At 38.0% G+C, this 15,784-nt stretch overlaps 1 protein-coding gene across 1 annotated transcript; it reads left to right on the plus strand.

Moving 5' to 3' along the window:
* The first annotated feature begins 2,204 nt into the window (after positions 1 to 2,204).
* LOC109207691 lies at positions 2,205 to 10,283 on the plus strand. Its single transcript, XM_019370661.1, has 4 exons — positions 2,205 to 2,842; positions 6,194 to 6,698; positions 7,397 to 7,469; positions 9,995 to 10,283. Exons 1-4 carry the CDS (start codon positions 2,479 to 2,481, stop codon positions 10,130 to 10,132), a joined length of 1,080 nt encoding a protein of 359 aa, XP_019226206.1. The 5' UTR covers positions 2,205 to 2,478; the 3' UTR covers positions 10,133 to 10,283.
* The last annotated feature ends 5,501 nt before the right edge of the window (positions 10,284 to 15,784 follow it).

The following is a 15,784-nucleotide window of genomic DNA, read 5'->3' on the forward strand; positions in this document are numbered from 1 at the left end:
AGGGTGAACTCTAGCCCCTCGGCCTTGTCGGAGAAGTACCGAGGCATATTAACTATACGTCAGAAAGAGGGATGGATCTGGCAGATGGTGACTTGGTATCTTTTGCAGAAGTCGATCACGACTAGATCGAGGGGATCCAGTGTGAAGGGGTAAGTGTAAACACTTAGGAACCCCTCCACATGAGTGGTAATGCTCTCCTCGGGGTCGGGGATCTGTACCGCGGCCTCGTCCCCCCAACCACACTCTTTCTTCATGGCCTTGATATGTTTCTCCGTTATCAAGCAAACATACCTCGATGCATGCTTGTATCGACCAGGAATAGCTGGGGGATTTTCAACTCTGAAGTCTTTCTTTATAACCCAAGGGCCGGGAATGATCTCGTGAAGGGCCGGCGCTTTATCACCGGCCAAGAGGAGGAGGAAGCTTTCTCTTTTTGAGGAATGGATTTAGAAGTTTTCGCCGCCGATTCAAACTAAAGAAAGTGGAGATAGGCGGAGTTTTATATTTTCTGGCACTAAAAGAACGGGAGTAACGAGTAATAAGAGAGAAGAGATGAAGAGAGGGAGTTATAAAAAGGAATTTAGAGGTGGAATGGAGATTGAAGTAAAGTTTTTTCAAAATTGAACCTTGTATTTATAGACAAGCGGCGACGATTCGACGGTGTTAATGGCCGACCACCACTGGTCAAGCATTTAATGTTTCGGGAAAGCGAACCGTCAGAACATTTCAGTCACCTCGAGCGCCTACGTCACGGGAATGACGTCATCGTCAAGGACTCCGGAGAAATCGAAGCTCAAGTCGTTTCTTATCATTTTATTCTAAGAAACGCGGGGACTATCTGTATACGGTCGAAATCAGGTATGCCCGATTTTACGGTCTCGAAGAGTTGCTTCAAGCTCGAGTTCAGGATGGGTCAAGTTCGGGACCGATAGACAAAGCTCGAGCCCTATGGCAGAGTATAAGGCTCGAGGATCGAAGTACGCGATGGGCACCGATGCCGAGTATGACCAACCCCGAGATGATACCGTTATGGGTTTGTTACAAAAGAGCAAGATTCCCGCCACGTCACCAAGATCATGGCGTAAATTCCGGAATAGATTTGTACGAGTTAGTACGAATTCGTACTAGGCGGTTAGACAGCTGTCCCAATAGGATTCCTTACTGTAAATAGAAATGGACCTTATTTAGGGTTCCCCTACTATATAAAGTGGCCCCAAGCATTTGTAACCATCATCAATCATTGACAAAAGAATATACTTTCTTACTTTCTTGTTCATTATTCATCAGAATTGTCTCTTAACTTTATTTTCTTTACTTTACTGTTCTTGCTGACCAACCTCGAGGCCATCTAGCTCGAGGTCAAAACTTGCTTAAGCACTGGTTTGATTCAACTTTCTTCTTTAGTTTATACGTTTGATTACTTAGTTATTAATTAGTATTGAATTAAATCATGTATCATTAAAACCACAAACAAGTTTAATTGTTACTCGTATTTTCGAGGTAAACACCCTTGCTGCACAAAATTGTGAGAAAGATGAACTTTTACTAGAGTAAACCACCAAGGTACCAAGATAAGCACAAGAAGAGCAGGGGAAAATAAATCTTTTCAAGTGGACAGTATCCAGAGGTTGTATAAATTTAGATAGATTAGCCTCAAAGTTACCTCCCAGCTGTCAAAGGCAAAAGTCCACGTGCTCTTATGTTAATACAATGAGTCAGTAGAAGAGGCTAAACCTATAACTGTTAGAGCTATTCCACCTATATAAGTGGCCTTTTAAAGTGCGTCGGAAGTTGCCTTTATTTACTACTCACTTCGTTCCAATTTATGTGAACCTGTTTGACTGGGCACGAATTTTAAGAATAAATGAAGACTTTTGGATTTGTGGTCCTAAATAAGTGAAAAAGGAGCTCAGAGTATTTGTGTGGCTATAAAAGCTTCTCACTAAGGATAGAGTTGTAAGTTTAAGTTAAATTGTTACCAAATTTAGAAAGGGATCATTTTTTTTGGAACAGACCAAAAAGGAAATAGGTTCACATCAACTGAAATAAAGGGAGTAACTTCTCTAATGGCAATGAACATAATAATATGGAAAAACAGGGGCAACAAAGTCTAAACTGGCATGTGCACGAAGTGATGTGTGTCTCAGCTGCTTCACTTGTAGAAATAGAAATATATAGTATAGGTAGAAAACGAAAGTAGAATAAGTACTTTTTCTAAAAAGGCCAAAAGGTTGAACAACTAAAGGCGGGCTAGGGTTGAATCGAGGATTCCGAACGGAACCATCGAGAGTCCAAAAGACCTCTCTACCAAACTCAACAATCTTGTCGTGAACTCTATAATCCACCTATATTTTTCAAAAATCTCCCACACGTTTTCCCGCCACCCAACTGATTATTAAGCTTCTTCAACAATCAACTCTCTTTTCGGTTAACAACAGAATAAAATTGACGAAATGAGAAGTTGAAATATGGGAATCCATGGCTACTCAAAGAAATAGCAGCTCTAAATCTATGAACAACAAGAAGAGGCAACCATTATCCGACATCTCCAATTTCAATCTCATACCCACTTCCACTCTCCGCAAGCTTGTCTCCTCCTCCTCCGCCGCTTCTTCTTCGAAACCTCAAAATGTTTTCCGAAAACCTCCAATTTCTGTTTCCAAATCTGATTCCAATACCTCAAAACCCAACAACAACTCGCCTAGTAACAATTCCGCGGAGGTTAACTCTGTAACCAGCGTCGCATCTTCCAATTTCAACTCTGCTCAAAACCCTAACCCCGTCGATATTTCTACTGTTCGTCGTGTTGCTCGTGTGCCTGACTATTTATTAACCACTCCTGGTATGATCTCTCTCCCCCACTCTCTATCTCTCTCTCTCTGTGTGTGTGTGTACTTGCATATTCCAGTTTATTTGAATTTATTGTTTGGATTTTGACATTTAGGTTTATTTTACTCGCTTAACCGTTTCCACATTAAGCCGCAGTTAATTATCATGTACGGAATAAATATATTGCTTATAAGCAGCTCCTGATACTTCCAACCTTGCTATCTATTTTCTTTACTCGTCGTTTTCGTTGGAGGATTATAGTAGTGTTAAATCTTTTGTTAAGTGTGAAGAACTTGATTATGAAAAAGAAATTGATATCTGTAGGATTTTAGCTCCTTCCTTTCAGGGTTACTGCAACTCAGAAGTACATTGATGGATAACTAATTCTGCTGTTCTGTAGAAGACTACAATGTAGATTTAGAAGGGGGGGGGGGGGTCTACTGCATTATTTATGCATTCATCCGAACTCCGAACCTAGTAGATTTGGTTTAGACCCTGTAAATGTGTTAAATATCCACTAAATAGTACTCCCTCTGTCCCAATTTGTGTGTCATACTCTGAGTTCTTGTCAACTGAGGACCAGTGGGTTTTTTTCTCTCCACAAATGGGGCTAAGACGGGGTGATCCTCTCTCACCTTTTCTCTTTATTCTGGCGATGGAGGGTCCTAGTAAGGTGTTAGACAAAGCCAAACAACTCCAGTGGTTCAGTGGTTTCCATGTTGGTCTTAATTCTGGTCTTTCTCTCTCAGTTTCCCATCTGCTATATGCTGATGATACCTTGATTTTCTGTGGGGCAGAGAGATCCCAAGTCCTGTATCTCAATCTCACTCTCCTATTATTTGAAGTTATTTGAAGCTCTCTCAGGCCTTCACATCAATATGTCAAAGAACAATGTATATCCTGTTAATAATGTTCCTAATCTAGAGAAGTTGGCTGAGATTGTGTGTTGTGGTACAACTTCTCTACCTACCACCTACCTTGGCCTCCCACTTGGTGCTAAATACAAATCTTCAGAGGTTTGGAATGGAGCAGTAGAGAAATTTGAAAATAAACTTGCTTCTTGGAAAAGGCAATATCTCTGTATGGGGAGAAGACCGACACTCATTAATTGTGTATTGGATAGCATCCCTACTTATCTAATGTCCCTTGTCCCAATTCCAAGTAAGGTGGCCAAGCAATTAGATAGAATCAGGAGAACCTTTTTGTGGGAAGGAGGCAGCAACGAGCACAAATTTCATCTTGTTAAATGGTCAAAGATTACCATGCCTAAGCAATTTGGGGGATTGGGAATCAGGGACCTAACCATCCATAACAAGTGCATGCTTATGAAGTGGCTGTGGAGATATAGCCAACCGGGAAGCTTTTTATGGAAGGAGGTTGTAATGGCAAAACATGGCTCTCAAAATCACTGGTGCACTTTGCTCTCAAGAAGCCTGCATGGAGTTGGCCCATGGAAGCATATCCGAAAACTCTGTGGTGAATTCTCTAGTAGCACGTCTTTCAAAGTGGGAAATGTCGCCAACATCAGATTTTGGAAGGATATGTGGATAGAGGGGACCATCCTAATGAATGAGTTTCCAAGCCTTTTCCATATTGCTAGTGACCATAACTCAACCATTTCTCATAATTGGCAAGATAATTGTTGGCACATTCAGTTCAAGAGAAACTTCCAAGATCGGGAGCTACCAAACTACTTCAACATTCTGGAAAAATTGGGGGGCTATTCACTTGTGCACGAATCTGTTGATAGCTTGAAGTGGAAGAATGTTCATTATTTGGTAAAAGCATGATACTCTCATTTGTGCTCTTTAATGAGATTATTGACAGATGACCATAGAAATATATTTGGAAAACAAAACTCCCTACAAAGGTCAAATGTTTTAGCTGGATAGCCTAACACGAGGCTCTCAAGATAATTTAAGCAGAAGAAGCATTTTGACTGTCAACAGATGCTTCATGTGTCTTCAGCAATTAGAAACTAACAGCCATCTTCTACTTCACTGCTTAGTTGTTGCAGATATCTGGTAGACGTTCCTTGCTATTTTTGGCATCAGTTGGGTTATGCCACAACATCAAAGAAGCCTGTGAATGCTGGTCTCTTTGTAAAGTTGGTAAGTCAATCAGGATTTAAAATCTGGCAGGATGGTTCCTGCCTGCATCTTTTGGTGTGTGTGGTCAGAAAGGAATCGCTGGTGTTTTGACGGGATATCAACTCCTCCTATGGTGCTTAAGGCTAGATGTCTTCTATGGTTGTATAGTTGGCATAATTTAGTTCCTAATGACTGTCATATGAAGTTTTTTGATTTTGTCAGCTTTTAACTCTTGCTTAGCTCCTTTTTGTTCATAGCTGATTGTTTTTTTAAGTACTCTCTTTTGTACACCTTGCATCTTCTGGATGCCATATATAAAATTACGCTTACTTTATCGAAAAAAAAATTTGTGTGTCATACTTTCCTTTTTAGTCTGTCCCAAAAAGAATATCATACTTCCTCATTTAGAATTATTTTAATTTTAAAATTCCCACTTTACCCTTAATGAGATAATTTATAGTCGCATAAATATTTATGGCTTGTATTAGACCACAAGTTTTAAAAGTCTTTCTTTCTTCTTAAACTCTGTGCCGAATCAAATACCGCCACATAAAATTGGGAAAGGGAGTATAAGAATATAGATTACAAACCCTATAAATCAAATGAGTTGTGGTGGACTTCCATACTCGAACCCACGAAGTACGAATTCTTGATCCTCCTCTGGGATTTGGAACTCCAAAAGTTACGAACCAAATTATTAACCTACTTTGTTTAAAATCTTAGTAGCAATAGTTGTCTTTATGTCCATCCGAACTTGTGAAATATGGGATATAAGTAATTTTTTCTTAATAATTTCACTATTGAGTACCTCTTAAAGTCTTGAGTTCAAAGAAATCATTATTATTGATAAAGTAATGATGATAAGTTTGAACTCTGCGTATGTGAGATTCTTATAGTCAGTTCCAAGTCTAGATGAAGGAGAAGGATTGTGTTAGATTAATCGCAAGCCTGCAAATAGTCTGAGTATGATGTATAAAGGTAGCTTAATATGTTGTGAAACATGATCTACAGGTGCCTACCCGTAGCAAATTGAGTTTTATGTTGAAAATTGTAAAAACGTTCCTGCCATGTGAGCAGAAGCCATCTACGTAATACCTACCATTGATTTGGTTGATTCTTCATTTGCTCTAATCAAGTTTGGCTTCCCAATATTGAAATGCTAAATGCAGGAATTGTGTTACTATGCTTGCTTTTGCTCAATTTCCAATGTCTGTATTTGTTTTAACGCCTGGGGTTAACCTGTCTAAGTTCGCTCTTGTTTGTAACTCAAGCAGGCAGGGATAATGAAGCTGTAGTTTATAATCGAAGGCAGACTACGGAGAAGTCTAATTTGGAAGCTGCTGCTCCGAACTTCACTTCCAGTCTTCATGAAAACAAAAAAGACAAAAGGAAAGAGATTGATGAGCCTTTCCTTTCCCTGCCTCCTACAATCACAAAGGATAAAGGGAAGGCAATTGCTGAGCCTTTCAGTAGCTTGTCTCCTGAGACCAAGAAAGATAAGGGGAAAGGAATTGCTGTTCTATCTACTCCAGTTTCAGAAAATAAGAAAAAGAAGGGAATGGTTATTCATGAGCCTTTTGTGTCTTCATCTCCTCAGAGGGTAAAGGCCAAAGCTAAGGCAATTTCTCATCAGCACTTTCCTACAGATGAAAAAGCAGCAGAAGAAAAAGTTGGTGTTTTGACTCGGAGTTTCACATCTTTAAAGAAAACAAGGGGAAAAGGGATGGAAGACACATCAGTTTTTAGTTGCCCTACTTTTCCAAAGACAAGAACCAATAGGTCTCTCTCTCTCTCTCTCTCTCTCTCTCTCTCTCTCTCACACACACACACACACACACACACACACACACACATACACACACACTTTTTCTATTTATGTCTGCCTCTACATGCATGTAATCTTGAGGAAGCAGTTTTCTTTCCCCCTTTTTCTTATATCAGCTGTTTTTTCTTCCTTTTTTCTGAGGTGACTCACGTGAGATTTGAAGCTTGTTGTGGTGATATCATTTGCTTATATCCTGTACCAAATATAGATTGTTGGTTGATTGAACTTTCATGCTCCTGACACGTACATGCAGTTTTACCTCTAGTTTTGACCCTGAGAAATTCTCAGTGGCACTTCCTCATGAATTTGTATCCTTTCCCAGTTTTAGTCTGGCTGAAAATGTTTCTGTCTTGGCAGTGCACTCAAGCTACTATTTATTTCTTTATCTACCTGAAGTAGCATAATCTTTAATGAATTGGGTGTCTTAGTTGCAATTGTGTTCACTTTAAAGGCTCCGCACATGCTTAATACGCAAGATAGCTCTGCAGCATGCACATTAGCAACACCTTCCCCTATCCCCATTTCTTTCCTGCGGCACATCTAAAATTGAGGCATTTATGTTTTGAATGGAATAAAGACATTATAAATGTGAAAGTGACATAGGAGAATGCTCAATGCTGATGCTCTCTTGATTCTTGTTTCTTCTATATAGGACTGAATTCAATGGAGCTGGTAATATTAAACCCTCAGGTTCATGGACGGATCCTAGTGGAAAGCGTAAGAAGGTTTGTTAACAATCTCTTTTTGTATTGATCTCTAATGAGAAGTATCGCAGGGATGGCAAGCGGTGCGGTGCGGGGCGGGTTCTCTCTTAACCCGCAACATTTCAACCCGCCCCGCCCAGTGTTTGAAAAAGCGCACGCTTCGTCGCTTAAAGAGCGAAGCAACGCGAAGCGACAGAGTATCGCTTTTCTGTGCCTAAGGCGACGCGAACAGCTGAAGCGCACGCTTCAGAGAAAAAAGCGACGAGGCGAGCGAAGTGACGAAGCGATCGCTTTTGAAGAAAAATCGCATCTGGGCCTATTTTTTTTTTTAAAAAAAAATTGGGTCTGTTTTTAATTTTATACAAAACAAACCCCTAATGCTGCGCGACATAACAGAACACAATTGCTGCGATTTTCTCTCTTCTTCATCGAAAAATTAGGGTTTTCGGACAGAAAGTTTCTGCTTTCTTTTCTCTTCTTCATCGCAGCAGACCAGCACCAGTCCACAACTCCAGTCGACCAGTCCAGGTGAATTTTCTTCTCCTTTCTTCTTCTCATTTTTTTTCTTCTTTCTTTCTTTCTTTCTTCTTCTCATTTTTTTCGTCACTGACTCGCTGGGCTGGAGTTCTGTCTGTCTTCTTTCGTCCTTCTTCTTTCTTCTTCTGAGTTTTGTCTTCTCTTTTTTACTTCTTTCTTTCATTATCTATAATTTATATATTTTATATTTTTCAGTTTATTTGATTTTTTAGTGTATATTTCAGTAATTAAAATTAATTATTATATATGTTATATTTTCAGTTTATGTGATTTTTTAAATGTATATTTCAATTTGTATAATTAATTATCATATATATTATATGTATTTTCTGTTTATTGATTATGTTTTTTCTTATATTTTAATAGGGATATTGAAATGTTGATTCTAGTAATTTAGTAGCTTTGATTTTGCTTGTCCTATGGTTTGTGGATGGCTTGTGGATGATTTGGTGGTACCTAGTACCTACTTTTGAGTATTTAAATTGAAGTTTTTGATTATTTATAATTTTATATTATGTTTTTTAAGAATTGCGCTTCACTTTAATAAAGCGTGCGCTTCGCGTTTGAAGCGAAGCGAGCCCTTGTCGCTTTTTTGCGCTTCGCGCTCTCCAAAACAGTGGCCCCGCCCCGCATAGCTCTTTCAACCCGCATCCACCTGCCCCGCACCACACCCGTGTTCACCTGTCCCGCCCCGCCCCACAACTTTTTTTTTTTCTTTTCAATTTGTCTTATTTTAGTTTTGCGATAAATTAACGTGGGATCAGCGTTGAAGAGACTGACCGTCACGTGTGTGTAGTGTGTCTTCATTACCTTCTCACTACCATCTCTCTTACAACCTCTAAGTTGTACCCGTAACGAAAGTAGGATTTTGAAGTTTAAGAATTCAAAAGTATAACCTTTATAAGTTATTAAGTTTTTAATTAATAATTTACTATTTTTAATAAATTTCTTATTATATATATAAAGTTTGGTCTAAAGCACTGAATTCTACAGAACTTCGAAACGATACTCTAGCTCAACTTGCCTATGAGTTGTTTATTTACTACACCTTTTTATTTAACTTATATACACACACATAGTCAGAATAAATATTTAACTATCTTAATTTATTTCAATCAGAAGTAGAAAGTAATTTTCTCATTTTCTGTTATTGTTAACGTTTTTAATTTAGTCTCTGTTTTCATATAGTTATTGTAGAGATTTGTATTATACTTATTTGTCAAGTGACCTGATTGTTTTTGTCATAATGGAAGAACATTAATTTATAGTGTACGAGATTGGATTTGTTAAAATTAAATACTTTTTATTCCTTTTTAGCTATGTGAAAAATGAGTATTTGAACTCACACCCGCACCCAGAAAAAATTATCTTTCTTTTAGTTTAACCCGCACCCGCATATGTATAAACCCGCACCGCCCCCCATATGCCTAAACCCGCCCGCGCCGCACCCGCACCGCCCCATTGCCATCCCTAAGTATCTGTAACTGGCTTCTTTTATACATCCTTCTCATTGCTGTTGAGATCTCATGGACAACCAGTAGTAATGGGTGCTGGCCTCTTTTATTTTCTATTTCTAGGTTTAGTTTCAGAGCTATGGGAAATAATATGCTAAAGTTTGTTTCATCCGTATCTTTGCACAATTATCTTGTAATATATTTGTTTCATGTATAGGAAAATATGTAGATTAGATATGAGAGACATTCATGACATGGAGGTTTGTTAACGTTCTGAAACATTTCTTTCTAAAATGGTTCCATAGCAAGCCTAAGCTTACATCGCTGACCCCCTGACTTGATTTTCTTCACCAACCATGTCAAAACAATATTAGCGCAAGATGAACAAAATAATGGCTCAGCGAGTTACCTAAAACTGAGGGGTTGGTGTTTAATACTAGTAATAAATTACTATTAATATTGCTGATAACTGCTTTGTGGAGCGTGGGCTGTGCATTCTTTCGCTTATATCATAGCCTACCATTTTGATGGCTAATAACTAAAATGTTTCTGCAGAGGAGGTGCACAGAGCAGAAACCTGTCCTTGAAGATTCCTTGCCAGAAGATTTTGTTAACTACTGGCGAAAGCATTTTCAAGAGGTTGATGAGTTTGAATTGCCAGAAGAGGAAGCATCGTACAGTGATTTGGAGTAGAAAGGAAAGGAATAGTGTTTGACAAGAAGCAGATCTAGTCTGACCAATTGACCCTCCCTGTATAGTAATGCCCATATGCTTCATAAACGTGTTGATGTACTAGACTTACATAGTTATCAATGGTAACTCTTCATAGTTCTTGTTACTGTTATCTGCATTTGTTATGTTACACGTAAGGTGTTTACCTTCTCAAAAAAAAAAAAAAAAGAAATGTTACGCGTGAAGTGGTAAAATGTTTCTTTCCTACAGTGTCACGTTCGCGACAAACAGGCACACTCACATACAGAGTTGCATTTCGAAAGCCATAAAATTTGGTGAATTTCTCGATCAAAATTGACCTCGTTATAGGAGGTTCTGTAGCTTTATACTTTTCTTTGGCATGAGAATGCCTATTTATTGCCTGAGCAAGGGAATTCATTTGCCAAAAGGACAAGGCAAAAACCTTTAGAATGCATTCAGCAGGCACAAGCACAAACATGAGTGTGCGTGGGGTTAAAGTGTTGATTTTGTTAACTTCGCATCATGGATGCAAGTTCCACTTTCCATGTGTTAATGTACATCAGTACATGTTTGGTTTGAATCTGGTATCGGGGTCTTCCCGAATTAATGAATATTGGCTTGATAATATTGTGAAACTAAGAACAACTATTTCTAAAGTTAAATTCTTAACCTTGTAACTGTAACATAGTATCTAACCAATCAGGTTAGAACATTGGAGTAGGAAGGGCTTGGAGGACTGCATCCTTGAAATGGCTTATAGGCTTATGCAGGGGTGGAGTTAGAAGCCCTTATATGAGTTTGGTCGATCCCAGTAGATTTTGAGCAAACTGTGTATTTATGTTAAGAAATTAATTAAATATGTACACATATTAAAATTTTGAACCTAGTTACTAATACTTGAAATCGTCATTCTAACATCAAGAATTCATAAACTGAAATCCTGGCTCTGCATCTGTGCTTATGGTGTTGCTATTAATAGTTTCTGTGTTGCTTGTATTAGTTTATTATAAATATGCCTGTTTAAGTAAACAGACACGGATTTTGGAACTACAGATGTATAGTATAGTGGAAGCACTAGTATGTTGATTAGAAGAACTGTTAAGTTCTAAATTCAAGTCTTTTGTGGACTTCTCCTTTTCTATGAAAGTGTGTTGCCTCCTTTAAAGGTTCATGTTGAAGGGTTACTGTGATGTCAATGAAGAATGATATTTGTCAATGCAGTGGTGTGATACTTGGATCTTCGTCTCTCTTTCGTATATAGAAAATAGAAGTCCTGCTCTGTGCTGTTGATAGTTCTCAAGCATGTCATCTCAAAGCTTCAAATGGTTTATATCACCATACTATCATCAATCTTTATTTAGTTGTTTATTTTTTGATAGGTAGTGACCTAATAGGAAATTTATAAACTTGTGACAATATCGAACCATGTGTGTTCCTATCAAGTTTGATGGCTTATGATTTCATTACCTATCTCTGAATGATCAGAAAGGCAAGGGCGTTTGGTTTTGGATTTCCTGTCAAAGTATCGTATCGTCTAGTACAAACTTGAGGTAATTAACTAGGTGTTTGCTGTATGTTGAAGTTTCCATGGGAACAGAGTAGATTCCTTTATAGCCGGGGCTTTTTAGTGTCTAATCAACAATTACTAGTTGTCCTTGAACAGGGGCAAATGTGAGTGTCCGCATTTCTGTGTTTGCTGTGTTGTCTTGTCTTGTCAATCAAGTGCTCCTCTAAGGTAATGTGGAACCTCAGCATCCATTCTATGTAATGAGTTATCCTTTTAACCTTGATGATTCACCTGTTGATGGTATATGCTCATATCAAGGTGAAGTAACAATGATGTCCCCTTATGAATAAAAACAGGAATCTAAGTGATTGGTGCTATGAACTTCACATTTCGTAGGCTTCAATGCGCGAACAACAATATTGTCTTTGCTAACCTGCTGATGGGATCATTTGTAATTCAAGTTTGAAAGAGTATTTGGTTACCTTACAATAGACGATAGATGTTTTTGCCATATCTATTGTTGTGCGCCTTATCAATTCCTAAAGCAGTGCAGATCCTAGTAGCGCATAATATTAAAGCTTTTTATTGAATTCCTACTCATGCTTCTCCAGATGTCATATTTTCCTAAGTGTAGCAAGATTAGACCAAAGCTTGTTTCAAAAGTACTAGCTTTGGGATCCACATGATGTAGAACTATGAACACTCAAAAGTTTAAAACCAAAAAGAAGGATTAATGCTGCAATAAAAAGCATTCTTTAGTTGGAAAGGCCTGGCGTGGATGATGAGGCTCAGGAAAGGGAATTGGTTTATTTTAAGAATCGTAGTAGCTTCCTGGTGACTAGAGTAGTCTAATTTTTCATTTAGGATAGTACTAACTGTTGGGATTTTAAGTATGTTAAATGCTTAAAAGATGGTGAATGGAAAATGGAGGGAAATGAAAATTTTAAGTGAAATTTTAAGTTTCTCCCCTGGACGAAGGAACATTGTCCCATATTGGAAGAGGAAGAAGTTTTTTTATGGGTATATAAGCAATTGCTCTTCTTCTAGCTCTTAAAGAGTTGAGAAGAAGGCAAGCCTCGCACCGTCGTCGCTCGGCTTCGGCTTTGGATTTTGGACCAAATTTATTTGTTAATAGTAAAATATTAACACAAATATTATTAAATATTCGTTTTAATAACAAAATATTAATATTAAAATAAATATTAATAGCTATTTATGTTATGGCATTTATGTTGTGGCCATTTTGCATAAACAGCTATTCTGAAGAGTTGCACCTCTTCAAATTTCAGCCTAACATTGGCTATAAATACAAGTCCATTCTGCTCAGAACTTCCATACGAATTTCTGACTTTCTCCTCCTCCTTCTGCATTGTTTTAACTTCAAAGAAAGCAACAGTAAGTGTGATTTGCTATAGAACTTTGTGTTCGCTGAAACACTGAGGTTTGAAGTAACACTACACCAGTGTGTAATTCGTCCTATCCTGGGAGGAAATAATCCAAAACCTTGGGTACTAGGAGGGGATTAAATCCCTCAAGGAAACACTGTGAATTCAGTGGGCTCGAATTAATCTTTGTTTCGTCTATATTTCTGTTTGTGTTATTTTATATTTTCCAGAACTATTTTACAAATATAGTTTACTAACAAGCTTAAGGAATTTAACTTTTTGTATTCTGTATTTGTGTTATTCACTGTTCTGGAGATTAAAATATTTGTGCTTTTCTACTCCGTTGGAGATTAAAATCTACGTGATTTTAACGTTTGTGTCATTCTTTTACAGAAATGACTAATGATAATGTGAACCAAGCTGTTCCAATGGTGACTGCCAATGCATCAACAAGCCGAACACCGGCGTTGGCACCGGCGGAGAAACCCGAAAAAATTTTCGGGTTAGATTTCAAGCGGTGGCAGCAGAAGATGTTCTTCTACTTGACTACTTTAAGTCTGCAAAAGTTCATCAAGGAAGATGTTTCCGTTCTGCCCGAAGAAACTCCAGAGAATAAACGCTTTCTCGTGATTGAGGCGTGGAAGCATTCTGATTTTTTGTGCAAGAATTATGTTCTTAGCGGACCGGAGGACGATCTGTATAATGTCTACAGTGGCGTGGAGACGTCAAAAGAATTGTGGACTGCGCTTGAAAAGAAATACAAAACTGAAGATGCCGGGTTGAAGAAATTTGTTGCTGCTAAATTTTTGGACTACAAAATGGTAGATAGCAAGTCTGTTATTACCCAAGTCCAGGAATTGCAAGTGATCATTCACGATCTCCTTGCTGAAGGTATAAATCAAATTAATACTAATGTTGAAAGTAGTAATCTTAGTATTTATACTAACAAAATTTACATTGAAGGTCTTGTCATCAATGAAGCATTCCAAGTAGCAGCGATGATTGAGAAGTTGCCTCCTTTGTGGAAGGACTTCAAAAACTACTTGAAACACAAACGCAAGGAGATGTCCCTTGAAGATCTCATTGTTCGGTTGAGAATCGAAGAGGACAACAAAGCTGCTGAAAAGAGAGGCCGTAGAAACTCAACAATAATGGGAGCAAACATTGTTGAGGATACTTCTCAAAATAAGAGAAAGAGGAAGCAGGCTTCTGGACCAAAAAGCAACCCAAGCAAGAAGCGGTTCAACAGAAATTGCTACAACTGTGGGAAAGTTGGGCACAAATCTACAGAGTGCCGTGCTCCGAAGAAAGACAAGAAGAAGGGTCAAGCAAACATGGTTAAAAAGCATAAAGATGTTGGTGACTTGTGTGACATGCTTTCTGAATGCAACCTGGTGGGAAATCCTAAGGAATGGTGGATTGATTCTGGAGCCACTCGCCATGTTTGTGCTGTTAGGGAAGCTTTTGCAACATATGCTCCTGTTGGACCCAAAAAGACTCTTTCTGTGGGAAATGCTGCAACCGCCAAGATTGAAGGATGTGGGAAGATCTTTCTAAAGATGACTTCTGGCAAGGTGGTGACTTTGAACAACGTCCTTCATGTTCCCGAGATTAGGAAGAATTTAGTCTCTGCTGGACTTCTTGTTAAGAATGGTTTTAAATGTATTTTTGTTTCCGATAAAGTTGTAATAAGTAAGAACGAAATGTTTGTCGGAAAAGGTTACCTCACTGAGGGCCTTTTCAAGCTGAATGTAATGGTTGTTGAAAATAATAATAAAATTTTAGCTTCGTCTTACTTACTTGAGTCAAATGAATTATGACACATACGTTTGGGTCATGTCAATTATAAAACCTTGCGGAAAATGATTAACTTGGAAGTATTGCCTAAGTTTGAATGCGGTAAATCAAAATGTCAAATATGTGTGGAATCTAAGTATGTTAAACATCCTTATAAGTTAGTTGAAAGGAATTCAGATCCTTTAGACATAATTCACACAGATATTTGCGATATGAAGTCAATACCATCTCGTGGTGGAAAGAAGTATTTCATAACTTTTATTGACGATAGTACTAGATATTGCTATGTTTACTTACTTAATAGTAAAGATAAAGCAATAGACGCATTCAAGAAATAAAAAAATGAAGTTGAAACGCAACTTAACAAGAAAATCAAAATGATAAAAAGTGATAGGGGTGGTGAATATGAATCTCCTTTTGAATAAATATGTTTAGAATGTGGAATTATTCATCAAACAACGGCCTCTTACAAGCCCCAATCCAATGGGATTGCAGAAAGAAAGAATCGTTCACTAAAGGAGATGATGAACGCACTATTGATAAGTTCTGGTTTGCCACAGAACTTGTGGGGGGAAGCCGTTCTTACGGCTAACCGAATACTAAATCGAGTACCCCATAGAAAAACACAATCCATTCCATATGAAAAATGGAAAGGAAGAAAGCCAACTTGAATTATTTTAAAGTGTGGGGGTGTTTGGCAAAAGTGCAAGTTCCTAAACCCAAAAGGGTAAAAATAGGATCGAAAACTGTCGATTGTGTTTTCATAGGATATGCGACCAATATTAAAGCATATCGATTTCTAGTTCATATATCAAAAAATCCCGACATTCATAATAATACAGTTATGGAATCAGATAATGCTGAGTTCTTTGAAAATATATATCCGTATAAAAAGGAATGTGAGTCGATTGGTGAAGGATCTAAATGACCTCAGGAAGAAACAAAAGAAAGTACATATAATCA

The sequence above is a fragment of the Nicotiana attenuata genome, unplaced genomic scaffold (assembly GCF_001879085.1).
Source record: "Nicotiana attenuata strain UT unplaced genomic scaffold, NIATTr2, whole genome shotgun sequence".
NCBI classification, from domain to species: domain Eukaryota; kingdom Viridiplantae; phylum Streptophyta; class Magnoliopsida; order Solanales; family Solanaceae; genus Nicotiana; species Nicotiana attenuata.

Coding starts and splice junctions, on each gene's coding strand:
- LOC109207691 (XM_019370661.1), top strand. CDS start 2,479: ATGGCTACTCAAAGAAATAGCAGCTCTAAATCTATGAACAACAAGAAG. Junction 2,843..6,193: donor CTATTTATTAACCACTCCTG/GTATGATCTCTC, acceptor TAACTCAAGCAG/GCAGGGATAATGAAGCTGTA. Junction 7,470..9,994: donor CTAGTGGAAAGCGTAAGAAG/GTTTGTTAACAA, acceptor ATGTTTCTGCAG/AGGAGGTGCACAGAGCAGAA.